Genomic DNA, 17,750 nt, shown 5'->3' on the forward strand with positions numbered 1-17,750 from the left:
ATGAACTGAATGTTTAGATGTTTGAATGGCTGAAATCATCCAGAGGATGAAGGAAGTAGTTGAAGGCCAAAAACATCCAGAATCAACTTGAAGAAAGAAGAAGAAACAGGAGGACAATAGTGCTGAATCAGTATTCACACAATGAAAACATCTGGACTCACCGAGCCTTTCTGCAGTTCCTCACAGCTGGAACCAGTCTCCGTCGTCCATATTCTGATGTGTTGTACTTCTTCAGGTCCAACTCAACCAGAACCTCTGACAGCTGCAGCATGAAGGCCAGAGCTGAACAGTCAGTCAGTGAGAGCTGCTTCCCTGAATCCAGCAGCCATTGGATCTCCTGATAAAATGAGACGTCGTTCATCTCCACCAGACAGTAGAAGATGTTTATGCTTCTGGAAGGAGAGATTTCATCAGTGTTCATCTCCTTCAGGTTGGTGATGATTCTCTGGATGGTTTCTGGACCATTCTCTGTCTGACCCAGCAGATCCTCTAAGAGTCTCTGGTTGGACTCCACAGTGAGACCATGAAGGAAGCGGACAAACAGGTCCAGGTGGCCATTTTTACTCCAACAGGACTTTCTCATTATTCTGTTCAGCAGTTCAGGTAGTGAAGTGACCTCAGAGTCACTGTCATCTTCACCACTGTGCTCATCTTCCTCTCTGTCCTCATATTCCTCTTTTTCTCTCAGGAACGTCTTGATCACCTCTGACCTCCCGCTGGTGAAGCAGTGGAGCATGTAGACGGCAGCCAGAAACTCCTGGATGCTCAGATGAACAAAGGAGTAGACAGAGATGTTGCCCATCCCAGTCTCCTTTTTAAATATCTCAGTGAAAACTCCTGAGATCAATGAAGCATCTTCGATGTTGATGCTACACTGTTCAAGGTCTTTGTCATAGAAGATCAGGTTTCCCTTCAGCAGCTGATCAAAAGCCAGTTTTCCTAGAGACTCAATCAGCTTCCTGTTCTCTAGATCTTCTTTAAACTTTTCCTCCTTGATTTTGAACTGAATCAGCAGGAACTCTATGTACATCTCAGTCAGGGTCTTGGGCAGCTCTCCTTCCTCTCTGGTCTTCATCTTTTCCTCCAGAACTTTAGCAGTGATCCAGCAGAAAACTGGGATGTGACACATGATGTGGAGGGTTCGTGATNTCAACAACCTGAAAGATTCTGGAGTGAAGGAGCTCTGTGGTTTTCTACAGGATCCTGAATGCAGAATACAACGATTAGGGTAAGAAACCATGTTTTATTCTGGATCTGATGTTTGTGGTGTGAAAGTTGTGTTGCCACTAAACTGCAGACAGATCCTGATATTCTACAAATTCCCTCCTTTCCTGGGTTGTTCCTCATCTCCAGTGTCTGAGGTGAAGCAGCAGGAATCCTGTGAGTTTGTGACAGATGTAGCAGGAAGTTGTGACGTTGACAGAAGGAGCTGGATGGACGACGGAGGGAAGCTGATAGCAGAGCAGCTTTATTTCTAGACAACTTTAAACAGGACAAAGGAGACATGAAGCAGCATCACATGATCCAATAATCAACCAATAAACCATCAATAGGAGATAAACATCAATACAACAGCCCTGATTAAAATAATAAGATAATCATACAGTCAGAATGAAGTAAATGGAAATAGAGCAAAAATAATAAATTGATAGAATTCAAACAGACAAAAGTCAACATTTGGTTTGTTTGTTATTACGCAATAGTCAGCCCCGCCTTTATCTCACCACTCCTTCGACTGACTACTGACCAGTTCTCTGTCTAACAGGTCCGGAAAATCTCTGAAACCTGGGTCTTACCCACGAATCGGTTTATAGGAGATATTCTATTCAAACTGGTGGCGGAAAAGACTCGTCTAGCTCTAACTACCTACAAATCCAGAAGTTATGACCCTTTTCAGTTGAGAAACAGTCAGCTGAGTTGCCCTCACAGCTGCATAGCCTCTACACCCACTCCTGTTAACGGTAGCTCTTTTCCTAAAAATAACGGCACTTGTTAACGGCTAGATTGGATTTAGTGACTTAGACTTAAGTCCCAGGGTCATTATTTTTTACACTCACCAAAGGAAAGTATGAAGCCACCACATCTCTAGAATCATGTATGCTAATTTTACTGTAATCAGGGGAAACTACAATGATTAAACGACTCAATTAATCTCAATGTCCACAAGTTCCATTGGTATTTTTAATATGTAATTTATTAAGCAAGCTTTAGCAGGGGTAATGACAAGCAGATTTACTTTCAGAGATTACATACTTGTAGTAATACAACAAATTCAAATTAAAATCAATCATCACCTATTCTCATTTCTATCCTTATCCTGTGTCACTAGTTTCACTAAGCGAGGCTTTTGGGGGGCAGTTCAACTCACACCCGATGGCAATTGATCTCGGCAGCTGAAGTCCTCAGATGTCCTTGGTCAGAGTCTCTGTCCTGACGGGGCAAAGTCCTCTTTCAGAAAAGAAGCAAAGCATAACGGTCCGTTGTCCTTTAAACGCACAGAATCTTCATCAATCAATGACCTTTGTCTTTTCTCCAAGTCTGCTGCAGTAGAGTAGGGATCGTTGGGTTGAGGCAGAGGGGTTGGTTGAATCAGGAACCAGGGCTGGGGGCAGATGGATCTTGTCCCTTCTTGGCGGCGTGAAGTCTCAACTTCCCCTTGGTCCCAGGGTGCGGTCCTCTGCTGGTCTTCAGTCTGCGTCCTCTAGTTGGCTCTCCTTCAGCGTCGCGGACAAAGAACAGTTTCCTTCCTTGTCTGCTGGTTTTTAAACCCTCTCAGCCCATGGTTGTGTATGGGAGAAGTCTACGTGACTTCTGAAACGTCCCAATGAATCTGTGGAAAGTCCCAACCTTTCCCAACCATCATCTCCTCCCTGACTCATTGCAGCAACTCTCTTCAGTACTTCCCTTTTTCTACTGGCCATCTGGCCATTGAGGCCATTTCTCATAACTTACTTCCCTTTTTGAGTTGTTCCAGCACCCCCACCTAGCTTAGTGTACTGATTGCGACACAGTCTGCTTTATTTCTCACGATCTCAAATCTCCAGTCATCTCATTTCTGTAATTCATTACAAACATAATAAATTCAAAACATGATTAATTTGTCATCACCCTATAATTCTCAGTATGATTCTCCATTACTTATCTAGTTTGTAACTCAAGCTGTTACCATTTCTAATCATCAATAATCATCATCATACAACAATCAAGTTGTTACTGTTATTACAATTCAAAAGTTCAGAACATATATTTCAATTATTCATCACAGACATTACAGACATTACAACCATTACATATGTATTTTCTATTTCTCTTCTTTTAATCATCATCAAATCAATATGCGAGATTACTGTTATTTCTCAGGCTTTTGCTCCGTTTTCTGCGTGTACCTGGAAAGATCTCACATCCTTATGCCAGTTTTCACAACAGGTTTTAAGCAGGAATTTATAATAGCTCTGGGTTATTGATCCTTAGATAATGTCATGTTGCGATTAATTTGTCGAACCCACATGGGCAGAACACACTCTGGAGACGGGTAAAGGTTAGGTGTACTGCAAGGATCCGGAGCTGCAGGCTGGAACGAGGGCGTGAGCTTCTCCAGAGGGCGGACAGGTGAGTGGAGGGTGATCTCAAATGAGGAGCCGGGAGGGATCCGCTTGACCTGGGATCTGCCACTGACAGAACTGAGAGCTGGTCTCTGGGATTGTAGCCACCAACGGGTAAAATCCGCAGGGTCTTGGGGATCTTGGTCAATCTGCCGAGGTTCGTGGAAGTTCAAAGAACTCAGGGCTTCGCGGAATGACAACCTAGGAGAGCCAGCACAGAAGGAGATTACTTGGAGAACAGGTTGGTCGGAGGTGAGCTAACAATGGTATAACCATCACAGGCTAACACTCTGACACAGGAGTGTCAGAGGCTCCGTCCTGATAAACTCCTCCAAACAATTATAAGTGGCAGCAGGTGTGCAGCTGCAGGTCCACGCCCTCCAGAAGGTCCCAGGATGCCCCCTGGTGGAGAAACTAGAGATGCCCCAACCAGCCTTCCCCAAATCCTAACAGATAATTCATTCTGTTTCCACTCATGTGTTCATGAATGAGTGAAGTGTAATTATTGCAGCTGTTGATCCTCCAGATAAATCAGTCAGTTCCTCTCAATAACAGGTGTCGAGAAAAGCCTAGCTCATCTCACTTCCCCATGCTGGAGATTTTAGTTTAATAGTAACAATAAGTAAAGTTACCTTTAAAATTAATTACACAGGTGACATCAAGACCCAACAGTAGAGTCAGATGGTAATAAAATTAATCTGGTTGTTATTGTGTCCTGAAAACTTTGCTTTAATTCTACTTTTTTCTATTTAATCATAAAAAAAAAATCATTGTCAGGCAGAAAGAGAGTCATGAAACAGAAAGAGCAGGTTTCCTGAGAAAAGAGGAACTAAGTTTCCAGCCTGCATTGTCATGTTGGTATTAAGTTTTCTAACCCACATGCAAGAACATCATCAGGAGAGACAGGTAAGTGAATAATAATAAGTTTATTGATTCCAGGGGGAAAGGGAAAAGGAGAGAATACTGGAACGGATGACCGGGTCGTCTTACTGTCAATGAAAGACAACAGATTAGTGGGGAAAGGTGAGCGATTTCCAGGAATGAGACGGACTGGTTCTTACTTGGTTTGAAGGTGAGTAATTGTAAACGGAGCGCTGGATGAGAGGGCTTCGTTGGAGGGCGGACAGGTTTGTTTGAGGCGGAACGAGCGGAGTCCGACTTGGTCCAGTTGTTACAATTGTCCAGATGGGTTCGGGCTCGGACCGCTAGATCCTCTGGTGTCCTGAAGGGGAATCCACTGGAGACAGACTGATGACAGGGGAAAGGCGAGCACACAAGGAGTGGCGTCCAGCTGGTAACACCAGCGGCGTTGAAGGAGGTCACACGAGGAAGGTAACTCACAACAGTGGGGATCATAAGCTCACTCAGAATCTCTGGGCAGACGGCACACTCGAGGACGACGAGGAGACAGCAGGTTCACCTGACGTGGAAAAGAACAAGGGATTAGCACAGAGCAAATCACAGAGGGCCTATCACTGGAACGATGTTTACCAAGGTAAGCAAACACTCAGGCGATGAGAAGTCGTTCAGCCGCTGCTTATGTCCTCAGTCCACACCCTCCAAACGAGCTGCAGGTGCATCTACGGGGTTGGCACCACAGCTCTCCAGGGGCTCTGCAACCTGGCGGCATCTGGTGGATGCCATGGGAAATGGCAAGTGCTCCATGAAAAATAAACTTAAACCAACGGGAAAAAAAAGAAAAACGAAACAAAAACCCAGACCCTGACAGTACCCTCCCCCCCTCAACGGACGCCACCTGGTGGCTGAGCGGAGGACGAGGGCTGCGAGTCCTGAAAATCCCTATTGAGGGAGGGGTTAAAATAAATGATCCAGGAACATTCCTCTGGACCATAGCCCTCCCAGTTGACGAGGTACTGGTAGCCCCGACCTCGCCGCCGGGAGGCAACGATGGAGAAGGCCGGATGGCCATCGACCTCACGGGCGGGTGGAGGGAGTTCGGCCGGAAAGCAAAGTTCACTGGATAGGACAGGCTTGATCTGGTACACATGGAAAGGTCGGGCGAATGTGCAGGGACGGGGGAAGACGAAGGCGCACAGCAGAGGGACTGATGACTGACAACACCTTGAAAGGACCAATTAACTTGTGAGACAACTTCTTGGACATCGACTTGAGGGGAACGTCGCGTGTAGACAGCCATACCTTTTGGCCTGCAGAGTATGTAGGGGCAGGAGTTCTCCTGCGGTCAGCCAGGTGTTTGTTAAGTGCAGAGGTGTTGTTGAGAGCACTGATGGTGTCCTTCCATATTTTATGGCTTCTACGGATGTGGTGTTGGACTGATGTGACTGAGATGTTAGTTTCATCAGAGGGAAGAAGGGGTGGTTGATAACCAAGAACAATTTCAAACGAGGAAAGGCCTGTGGCAGCTGAGATGTGGATGTTGTGCGCATACTCTACCCATGGAAGATACTGGGCCCAATCGTCAGGGTGAGAGACACCTTGGCCTCTGGAGCAGAGCAGAATTGGCGCCAGACCTGTGAGACAAACTGGGGACCACGGTCTGAGAGGGTCTCCTGAGGGATTCCATGAAGTTTAAATACACGTTTAATCAAGATCATGGCTGTTTGGGCTGCAGTAGGCAATTTACGGAGTGGGATGAGAGAAACGGTCAATGATGGTTAGAATGGTGGTCATACCTTTAGAGACTGGAAGTCCTGTAACGAAGTCGACGGCGATGTGAGACCAGGGGCGTTTGGGTATGGGTAGTGGTTGCAGAAGGCCAGCAGGAGGATGGTTAGATGACTTATTTCGGGCACAGACTGCACAGGCTGAGACGAACTCTTTTACGTCTTTGTGTATAGATCCCCACCAAAACCTTCGGTTTATTAACCCAATGGTGCGGCTGATGCCAGGGTGACCAGAGAATTTGGAGGCATGTATCCACTGGAGGAAACGGGATCGGACAGATGATGGAACGTACAGTTTACCTGGAGGGCAAGATGCTGGAGTGGGTTTGGCTTGCTGCGCCTGACGGATGATGTCCTCTATCTCCCAGATGACCACTCCCACAGTGCAACTGGGAGGAAGGATGGGGGCTGGAGCCTCATCGGAGTCATCTGCGGAATAGACTCGGGAAAGAGCATCTGGTTTGACATTCTTAGAGCCTGGGTGATATGAAATGGATAGATTAAACCGTGAAAAGAACAGAGACCAACGTGACTGGCGTGGGTTGGATCTTTTGGCGGATTGGAGGCATGACAGGTTTTTGTGATCAGTCCAAACTAAAATGGGGTGTTTGGCTCCCTCCAGCCAATGGCGCCACTCTTCCAGAGCTAGCTTTATCGCTAGGAGCTCCCTGTCCCCCACGTTGTAGTTTCTTTTGGCTGGAGAGAGTCTACAGGAGAAAAAGGCACATGGGTGAAGCTTATGGTCATGATCGGTGGTCTGGGAAATCATAGGTCCGACCCCAGTATCGGAGGCATCCACCTCCACCACAAACTGTTTCTTGGGATAGGGCTGGATGAGTATGGGTGAGTGTGCAAACCGGGAATTAAGCTCAGCGAAGGCGGCATCAGCTTGGGGGATCCAAGCAAACTCCCTCTCGGTTGAGGTAAGAGCTGTTAAGGGAGATGCAGTCTGGCTATAATTGCGTATGAATCTTCAATAGAAGTTAGCAAATCCCAGGAAACACTGTAGTTGTTTCCAGGTCTCTGGTTTAGGCCAGTCTAGTACTGCTCTTATCTTATCTTCTGAGGCTCTTACCTGTCCACCCTCAAGGACGTATCCTAAGAAGGTTACTGACTGACAGTGGAACTCGCATTTTTCGACTTTTACGTACAGCTTGTTCTCGAGGAGCCATTGGAGAACCAAGCAGACGTGTTTACGGTGTTCAACGAGGGACTTGGAGTAAATCAGGATGTCGTCTAGAAAGACGAACGCAAAAATGTTAATAAAGTCTCTGAGGACATCATTAACCAGAGCTTGGAAAAAGGCAGGGGCATTAGACAATCCAAAAGGCATTATCAGGTATTCATAGTGCCCCATGGGGTTCTTAAATGTGGTCTTCCACTCATCTCCTTCTCTAATGCGGAGAAGGTGATAGGCGTTTCTGAGGTCTAGTTTTGTGAAGATGGTAGCATCTTGAACGGGCTCGAAGGCTGAAGATAACAATGGTAATGGATACTTATTCTTTATTGTGATCTGGTTTAATCCTCTATAGTCTATGCATGGCCGTAGGGAACCATCTTTTTTCCCCACGAAGAAAAACCCTGCCGCTAATGGGGAAGACGGCGTGCGGATTATGCCAGCAGCGAGAGATTTGTTTATGTAATCCTCAATTGTCTGTCGTTCGGTTCTTGAAATGTTGTATAGTCTGCTGTTGGGTAATTGGGCACCAGGTAGGATGTCAATGGCACAGTCATAAGGTCTGTGAGGTGGTAGAGAGAGAGCTTTGTCTTTACTGAAGACTGTACATAAATCGTGGTACTCACTGGGAACAGAGGAGATGTCTGGTGGGTCGAACTCCTCTGGTTCTGTCGGGGAGGTCATCACTGGGACAGCGGAGTGGAGGCAGGAGGAATGACACTTGGTGGACCAGGATTCAATTTTGGCTTCGACCCTATTAATATGGGGGTTGTGTATGAGCTGCAGGTGTGTCTACGGTGTTGGCACCGCAGCTCTCCAGGGGCTCTGCAACCTGGCGGCATCTGGTGGATGCCATGGGAAATGGCAAGTGCTCCAGGAAAAATAAACGTAAACCAACAAAAAAAAAAGTAAAACGAAACAATAAACAAAACAGAAAAACCCAGACCCTGACGTGCATATGTATAAAAATAGTTCAGACTGCTCCTTATTTAAAGGTTTAGAAAATAATTTCTAAAGATTTTGAGTAATTGGATAAAACCCAGAGTAAAATACTTAAATTAATAATAACTTATAATCAAGCAAATAATTGGTTTAACCAATGGTTGATATTGGTTTGATTATAAGAATATTTACACTTACCCTTACACTTATGGAAATACTTACAGGTGAAACAAGTAACTAACTTTGGTATTAAATAATTAGAATAATGGATTATTCCTGGTTTCTTTTCAGAAATGTCTGTAATAACTCACATTATGATTATAATAAGAGTAACTAATAAGTAATGATTATAATATTATAAATGAATGCTAATTCAGAGAATCTAAAAGGTTGTAAATGTGATTTTGACATTGAACTGAAAATGATGTAAAATGTGTAACTGTAACTAAAGGTCACTGATGTTGTGTTGGAGGTAGATGGTAGGTGAAAGGTCAGGGGAAAAGAGGAACTGATGGGAGAGCAGAGAGGACCAAGGTCTTATTGTTGAACTTTAACTTTCCTAAGAAAAGGTTGTGCAGGCAACAGACATATAGGAGGACTGTTGTCATTAGAACAGACATCAAGCCATAATGTCTCTAAGACAGTGATGGATATGAGATCATCTGTTCAAGCAGTCAGCCAATGAAACAGGCACAGCAACAAAGCTAGCCAATGCAAATGCACCAAGAGGATGGATAAGCCCTATATAAGGTGGGTGCAAAAGAGGAGTCTTTGGTTGGATCCTTCAGGCAGCTTCGAGCCAAGATGGAGATGGACAAAGAACTCTGCAGCTGAAGAAGAGCCGGGGCCACAGAGCCAAAGACTGTTCTGCACATGGGGACCAACCCGTTAGCCCCGCAACATGTGGCTTCAAATTGCACTTCTCTCATCAGCTGGGTTCGGGACCCCAAAGACAAAGACCAAGGCAAAGATGAAGATAAAGACAAAGGCAAAGATGAAGAACTGGTGCGTTCCTTCTGTGAGACCAGCTCGTCTACATCTCAATGGACCAGAAAGATCGTGAGATGAGGAGAAAGGAGCTGCAGAGCTGCAAGACAAAAAGCTGAGGACTGCTACGCGCATGAGGAAGTTACCCTAAGACCCAAGACCTGCCGCTCTAAGTCAATACTCTTCCTGTACTGGGAGCCTCCTGCTGCTGCAACACCTTCTTCACCATCAGGCCAGTTCTGGGGTTCAAAATGCCAAACTCAGTCCATCTCTCTCTAAGTATCCCTTTTTAGTTCACAGTGTCAGCATTAGGGAAAGAGCCTAGATGAATGATTTTACTTATGTGATTATTTCTGCTACTGATTTAAGCTGTACTGACCCTTGCAAAATTGCCTCACTAATAAAATAATTAGTATTAAGAAAATCTAAAATATGTTGTGGACATTCAATTAATGAGTCACCTTAAAGTTCTTTGATGGTTGTAAAATAGCTATGAAGTTTGATTATGGGAGGAAAAAGTGTGGAAAATGTTTTATAGGTTTCTTTTAGCCCAAAACTAAAACAACACTCTTGGGACTCGCCCGAGTCACTAAAACCAACCTGGTTCAGTAACAAGTGCAAGTTGTAATAAAGAGAAAGAGCGACCATTAACAGGTGTGCTCTGTGAAGCTAGCTGACTGCGGGCTGCTCAATCTGGCTAATTCACAGGGTGAAAAAGGATGGACATCTGGATGGAGGTCATCAGAAACCAGGCTANAACCACCAAACCATTCAACATGCAGCCCCATTGAGTGAGCTGGAAACTCGGTCTCTATATGACTGTGAAGTATCTGCAGTATTAGCAGGTCATATTGGGATGAAGGTCCAAAGGAGAGAGTGAAACTGCTCCAGCCAGGTGAAGACTCTCTGTCTGTGTTTTCACTTAAACAGCTTCATAGTAGAGAAATTCCTGAAGAAATTTAACAGGGGCCTGCCTGTCGGTGTGCACCTATAGCATTCTGATGCTTAACCAGTAATGTATCTGTGCAAATCCGTAAGCTCATCCAGGCTGGATCTGTTCCTCACAAGAGCCAGAAGTACATATGTGCAGGCCTGATGTACTGGGCTGAGATGCCCTGGCCCAACATCATAGTGCAATGGCTAATTCTCTTTCAACCTTTGTACTCAGGATTTTAAGTCACATTCATAAATTCTAAGAAATAATAAATGTAAATAGTCAAAGGAAATATTTATTTTCCCCACATTTCATTGTGACTGAGAGATGACAAACAGACCATAATACCACTGGACAACAGCTGCAGGCTGCTCTGGGCTCCGTTGCTATGGTAATTAATGACCAGAAGCTCTGCTGCTGGAACTGCTGCACTCTGACACAGAGACCTGCATTTCCTGTCTTTGTGAGACACTCCCTAGAAAAATTTCTAAAACATTTTACGAGAGCAGGCATGGATATCAATGTCATTACTGACTTTGAGACCAATAGAGCGATATTTGTGCCCATGAGGGTGAGTTAAAAAGAGTTTTGTAGTGTGCTATTTGTGTGTGTCAAAGAGAAAGATTCTTGACTCTGTGAGACACTCAGCCTCGTCTTTTGCTCGTTTTTTGCAATTTATGTCACCATTTAACTCAGAATTGCACTAAAAGTAATAGCTCCAATGCTGGATCGAGTCGCATGTTTTGATACCACTTTTGTGTTTGTGTGGGGGGGCACGCAGCGGTATGAGCCGCATTAACAGCTATGGAAGAAGAAACTTTAACTAGAAAATTCCTGCAGAAATTTTGTGGGGCCTGCCAAAGTGTGCCCGTCAGATTTTAATCAAGCGTTCTGATGCAAAAATTTAGCATTAATGCTAAAGAAAGCTGCAATGTAGTCAATAACCTGTGGTGAGTCAGAAACATGTTGACTAAACTGTACCTGTACCATTAACTTCGTTAAAATTAATGCATAAGGTGAAATTAGCCAAAATGCTAATATTAGCATAATTGCTGTCAGTAGCATGTGGGGCATCACTAGTATGTTGTCTGTCATTGACTCAGTCCATTCAGTGTACTAAACATGGTTAATAAGTAAGAAAATTGGCTTAAAGCTTATTGTAGGTGAAATGCTAATGCACTGGGTTGCGCATCAAACGTTAAAGTTTGATGCAGCTCTGCTTTCCTGAATGGACCATCTTCATCTCCACTGTAGCAAAGAGGCAACTCTTTTATAGATTACAGTTCACTAAAAGGTTGCATTGAGCCCTTGTTTATATTTTTAATAGTGTAATTCTGTAAAGACAAAATATGTCTGGTGGTCTAGCTCTGATTTACATATCTTGCTAAATTGCGGGTTTGAATATTGCAATACTTTCCTATAATAAAATAGACCTGCAGAAAGAAATTACTAATAAAATATCTTACATATGCATAGTTGTATGCTCTATATAGAGATTTTCCTTAGCTTTGAAAATCTAAGCTAAGGTAATTTATCATTAATAAATTACAATGATAAATTTAGTAATTTATCATTGTTTATTAAACTCTGAAAGCTGAGTGGCTTTGTTAATATTCTGTCCTAAAATGCGGTTAGTTGTGCCCTTTTTTTTTTTGAGCACCTGCCCCTTTAGTGGTCTCTGCATGGCCCTGGTTTGCGTCTATTTTTATGTTTGCTGCATTTCATTTGTTTGCGTCTCTTTTTTTGTTTGCATGTTTTCTCTGTTGCTGCGCATTTGCACCTGTTGGCCACCGTATATTTGTCTCCCTCCCTGGCACGTCCAGCGGAGGGAAGCTGCCCTCCCCAGCCCCCCTGTAACCCTCCCATGCAATGCAACCAGTGTGATGTGAAACTACAGAAACTCCTTTATTTGTTCCACAAGTGATACAGCTGCAGCTGTATCACTTGTGGAACATCCTGGTAAGATGTGTGCTAATGCTATCACTCTCTCAGTAATGCTTATAACTTTAAAATACTTTTAACTGTTTTTGTTTTGCATAAAAATGTAAAGTTAAATGTTACTAAATTGTTTTAAAAGACTTTGGGTTTGGCTAGAGTGAAACGTTGGTGCTTTTAATTAAGTTTGTCTAAGACTTTCCCTCCAAACTGTCTTTTTATGATTGTGTACAGATCTTCCTGTACATCATTCCCACTTGCTGAGACCCACACTGATGTGTCTTATAGGTATGTGCTAAATACACATATGTTGTGATTTTATATCTTTTTTATTTCAGGACTGCATTTTAGAATATGCCCCTTCTTCGTCTTTTTACATTTTGAGGGACATTCATACTTTTTTAGTGTTGGAATTATTATTATTATTATTATTATTATTATTATTATTATTATTATTATTATTATTATTATTATTATTATATTACACATTTATTCATTACATCATTATCTTTGTTTATCTGGTGTTTTGTGAAACTTCTTTTCATTTATTCATTTGGTTGATAACAGACTGATGGTTCCCTTCATCTGCAGCTGATTCAGAACGGGGACTGATGTAGGAGGAAAACATGCACTGATGTTGATGAATGTTGTGATAATCCTTGCATTGATTCCTCGTAATATGAATATTTTATTCATAAACATTGGGACTATAATACATTGCTGCTGATCCACTAATGCTCTAATAGGAGAGCTAATTGTTCGTTTAGCATTTTTGCTAACTTGGAAAATGTCTAATGCACTTTGCTTCCCCTGAATTAATTTAGGGTTCTGAGCCCACAGAATCAAGCAGACAGCCTATACAAGGCTGATTGCCTGCTCCCAGTGGATCAGGGAACCCTGTTTTTCATTCGTGTTTCCATTTTTTTTAATTATTGTTCTCTGCTGAAACTCATACTGCAGTCTCCACCCTGAAACTTATTACAACTTTCATTTGGTATTTGGGTTCAGGACCCACACCGCTACTCAGACAACCATGAACATGACATTATCCAAAACCAATCTCACCCTCTAGGATCAACTGAGTCCAATAAAACCAGGCATAATATAAGGAAAAAACAAAAAAGGTTCTTACGCTGGAATTTGATTTTTGTGCCAATTACCACATAATAGCTAATTAAATATTGCTACACACATAGTTAAAAATTAAATTTACCATAATTTTGAAACCATAAAAAAATTCCACAATTTTCTTCATACAACCAACTACAAACACCATATTGACGATGTGGAGCTGTTTTTTTAAGTGCTACACTAGATGACGCTGTAAAATTCTAAAACTTGTTAGCAAAAACTGCTGATCATATTTTCACAAAACTTTGGACATACTTTCATCCTGTAGGTCTGATCTTACATATCTAATATGGTCATGGTTGGTTGAAGTGGGGGGATTTGTTAACAAAAATGTGAAAAATGCTTCATCTGATCTTCAAACTTAAATAAACACCAATCGTTCAAATGAGCTAAATTTTTCAGGATGCTTTCTTTGAATTGTTCTGAATATGTCCATACTTTATGTAAGACATTCAGTCTTGGTTGTTCTTCAAAGTTTTGTAATCATCTGAGATTCTTTGTTTGAATAACACCAAATAAAACTTAAATTTTTTCCCTATATAATGATCTGTAGAACAAAGGAGAATCATCCAGTCTCCATAGTGCAGTGATCATATCTGGCCACATGATGGAGCCAAATCTACATTCTCTGGTTCAGCCCATCCATCATCATTTTCTTACACCCTTGTCTGCCCCAATCCTTTAGTGGGGTCAGGAGGTGATGGTGCCTATCTCCAGCTAACATTCCAGGCGAGAATGGCGGGGTCACCCTGGACAGGTCACCAGTCTGTCGTAGGGCAACACAGAGACAGACAGGACAAACAACCATTCCTGAGAACCCACAAACCCACCATCCACAGGGAGAGCATGCAAACTCCATGCAGAAAGACCCTGGGCCGGGAATTGAACCCAGAGCCTTTTTGCTGCAAGGCAACAGTGTTACTTACTGTGCCACTGTGCAGCCCTTTAGTTCAGCAACATGTGTAAGTTGAACTCAAACTGTGTTTCATTTCACCTCAAGGTGTTTCTGTCAACTCCTATCAACTTTAATCAGTTTCATCCACATGCTCACAGCCACAATTAAGATTTTTTTTTTTTTGTTAAGTGTATATTAAAAATAGTGTAATCATGCACCTCTACAGTGCTTGGGTTACAACTTTGTAGTTTCTTTAGTTGAAATCTGAAACAGGAAAAAATCTGGCAGGAAGTCTTTCATTTTTTAAGTTATGATTTAAATAGCCCATAACTTGTATTGGGAACCATTTCAATAAATCAGTGTTTATGAGGAATTTTATTTAGAGCATTTAATCATTAAAGCTTTTTTATTTAGAACCTTAAAGATTTGTAAAGATGTAGCAGTGAAACTGAACAAAACTCATATCTAAGCAACATTTGAATTTTAGTTTTATTTCTCAATAGGTTGCTTACTGAGAAAAACATGTTTGATGTGCATTACTAGTCATTTTTGGTTCTGCAGCTTGAATGTGGTTTAAAAACTTTTTAAACCACATTTTACGTTACATTTCACTGTAACTTAGCCAATCCCCCAAAAATTGGTCTTAAGAAATTTTTCTGTTTTTTTGTCGCTGAACACTAATTAGTGTCTCCTGTAGGGGACATTGTCCTAGTCAAAGCCTCCACCTGCTTCTTCAGGTCCCTGTCTGTCCTGAACCTGTTCCTCCCATCTGCTTCCTCATCTTCCTCACTCATTACATCACACTGACCTTTGACCATCTAATCCAGGGGCCCCAAACTACAGCCTGCGGTCTGGATCCGGCCTGCTTCCACATTTGGTCCGGCCCCCTGAACAATACCAGAGAGCATTTAGAATTATTTTTCATATACCGTATTTTCCGGACTATAAGCCACTACTTTTTTCCTAAGCGTTGAACCTTGCAGCTTATAGCCCGTTGCGGCTTTTATGTGGATTTTTCTTCAACCACCAGGGGGCTCTTTAGCATGAAGTGAATCATTGGAAGTCAAAATTGGAAATAAAAGAAGAAAGCGCCCATTAAAAAGGAATTAGGTTTTAATAGGGAATTGAAATTTGAGAATGTTGTTGATCAGTTCAATAGCATTGAGGGGAAAAAGATTTTATACTGGGATCATTATGAGAATTTGAGGTATAGATATTAGGACCCAGTAGGTGGCAGTAGTGCAACAATAATGGATGCAAGCTGCTGTTGAAATCTAAAGAAGAAGAAGAAGAAGAAGAAGAAGAAGATGAAGAAAGCGCCCATTTTCTTTTAGCTCATGCTAGTAGCAGACATGAAGGATCAGCACTTTTGCTGTTACGGTTACCGTTTGGAAACTGTTCAGTTAAATCTAATCTTGGCAACTTTTTCTTTTTCAACCGTAATAAATGTGATATTCAATTGACCTGTTATGACTCAAAAGTTGGGTGTCCGCCCCCCTCTGCTGCTGCTGCTGCATCGCTGTGGAAAACCTGGAGCGGCAGAGAAATCTGAGGCTTATAGTCCAGAAAATACGGTATTTATTTCATAAATAGTGCTATTTCCTGGATTTTTTCTGTGAAGAACCCACAGAGGGTTATTTGGTTATTATTTATTTCCTGACTTTTGTTCGGCGAAGAACCCAGACAGGGTTATTTAATTGTGCTTTCTGGAAAACAATACATTTTTACATTTAGGCACTCCTGCAATCGTCACACTTTTTCTGTTACAAACTGACTCTGGCCCCCCAGCAGAGAAAGGAAAAGTTATGTGGCCCTCACAGGAAAAAGTTTGGGGACTCCTGATCTAATCAGTCAAACATCACTATTGATCACCACCAATCATCTGATTGGAAGAATCCAACATTTAACCACTGACCTTTGACCTGGAGATGAACCCGTTTCATCACCAGGACGACTCGTTTCCTGACTCTGCAGGTGTAGATCCCGCTGTCTCCAGGTTTGGGATGTTTCAGAGTCAGACTGAGGTCTCCAGTCTTCAGTGGGTCGTTGTTCATCCTGGTTCTGGTTCTGCTGGTCAGGTTCTGTTCTTCAGGATCATCAGAACCTTTCTGATACACATGGACCGTCCTGTTCTCTCCGTCCCTCCACTCCACTCTAGCTCCTCCAGGCAGGTAGACTCTGGTTCTGCAGGGCAGCAGGACAAACTTCACCCCTGAATCCACCTTCACCAGTGGAGCTGAGAGACAACAGAGGACAAGATGAGCTGGACGGACGGACAGACGGACAGCTGATAGAGATGTGGAGCAGATGATGAGCAGAGAATTGATATCAATTGAGTTCTTCCTGGACCTGCATGGATCCATCAGGTCAGAGACCTTGAAGGTATTTTTGGTATAAATGTTTCCTTGTAACTGAGACGTTCAAGTCAAAGAAAAAAATCCTATAGCAGTGTTACATCCCCAAGGCAACAGTGGCGGGGCAAGGGGGACCCTAGCGGGTGCTATAGCTCCCCCTGGAAAAGTCATAGCACCCCCAGAAAATATTAGATTTATTTATTTTTTTCATCTGTTTTAACATTACTTATATGGTGTTGTTGCAGCATTTTCATCACAAGACACAAAGTAAAAATAAATTATTATATACCGAGTTTTAAAAAAAACAAACTACTACGAACAAACAAAAAAACAACAACAACAAAACAAAAAAACAACAACAAAAAAAAAAACATCCCACAAGAGGATTTAAACTTTGTCTATGTGTATTATCACTTCCAGGAAACAATTGACATGATGCCGGTTCCGTCCCCATGCAGACCAGGAGCATTTCTCCCCCAATCATTCCAGGGTATTTGTCAGCAACTGACCAATCGGCGGTCGCAATTTGTCAGAAAGCGTACATCCCTTATCCATGAACTGACTTCAACTATATTGACAGTGTTTATCATAGCAAACTACCACCCTGCCAGCATGCCCAGGTGGGGCCCATAGGGGCCAAGGAGGGCTGATATATGGGTCCCATATGGGTTTGTCCGCAGTTTCCACGATGGCCCCACATGGGTTTGCCCATGTAGGGCCACAGCCCACATGGGCCCTACATGGGCCCTACATGGTGGTGGGCCCACATTGGTTTGCCCATGTAGGGCCCATGTAGGCTGTGGCCCTACATGGGCAAACCCATGTGGGGCCATTGTGGAAACTGCGGACAAACCCATATGGGACCCATATGTTTGTCAGCATGAAGGTAACCGGTAGTAAGCATAACATTTTTTTATCATTGTGATGACTGCAGTTACAGCCACACAAATGTGGCAACATCAAATCACACCACCACACAGTAAAAACTGCTGGGTTAAAAATAACCCAATACGTAACCCAGCGCTGGGTCAAATATGGACCGACCCAACGCTGGGTTGTTTTAACCCAACTGGGTTGGGTTGAGGGTTTGACCCAGCACATTGGGTCATGGCAACTAACCAAATGTTGGGTTAAATTGACTTGTTTAA

The 17,750-nt window shown here is 42.9% G+C and overlaps 1 protein-coding gene and 1 long non-coding RNA gene across 2 annotated transcripts in view; one reads left to right on the forward strand and one right to left on the reverse strand.

Moving 5' to 3' along the window:
- LOC107838505 (uncharacterized) overlaps window positions 1–817 on the forward strand; it is a 15,635-nt gene extending 14,818 nt beyond the window's left edge. The window contains exon 3 of the long non-coding RNA XR_001664582.1: window positions 790–817. This is a non-coding gene — a long non-coding RNA (uncharacterized LOC107838505). The remainder of the gene's footprint in view (window positions 1–789) is intronic.
- Window positions 818–15,085: 14,268 nt separating this feature from the next.
- Window positions 15,086–17,750, reverse strand: part of LOC107838503 (butyrophilin-like protein 1) — a 17,294-nt gene continuing 14,629 nt past the window's right edge. The window contains exons 5-6 of the mRNA XM_016681017.1: window positions 16,164–16,484; window positions 15,086–15,135 (exon numbers count right to left, since the gene is read on the reverse strand). Coding sequence (XP_016536503.1) covers window positions 15,086–15,135; window positions 16,164–16,484 — 371 coding nt within the window. The remainder of the gene's footprint in view (window positions 15,136–16,163; window positions 16,485–17,750) is intronic.

Source organism: Poecilia formosa, unplaced genomic scaffold, assembly GCF_000485575.1.
Source record: "Poecilia formosa unplaced genomic scaffold, Poecilia_formosa-5.1.2 Scaffold266, whole genome shotgun sequence".
NCBI lineage: Eukaryota > Metazoa > Chordata > Actinopteri > Cyprinodontiformes > Poeciliidae > Poecilia > Poecilia formosa.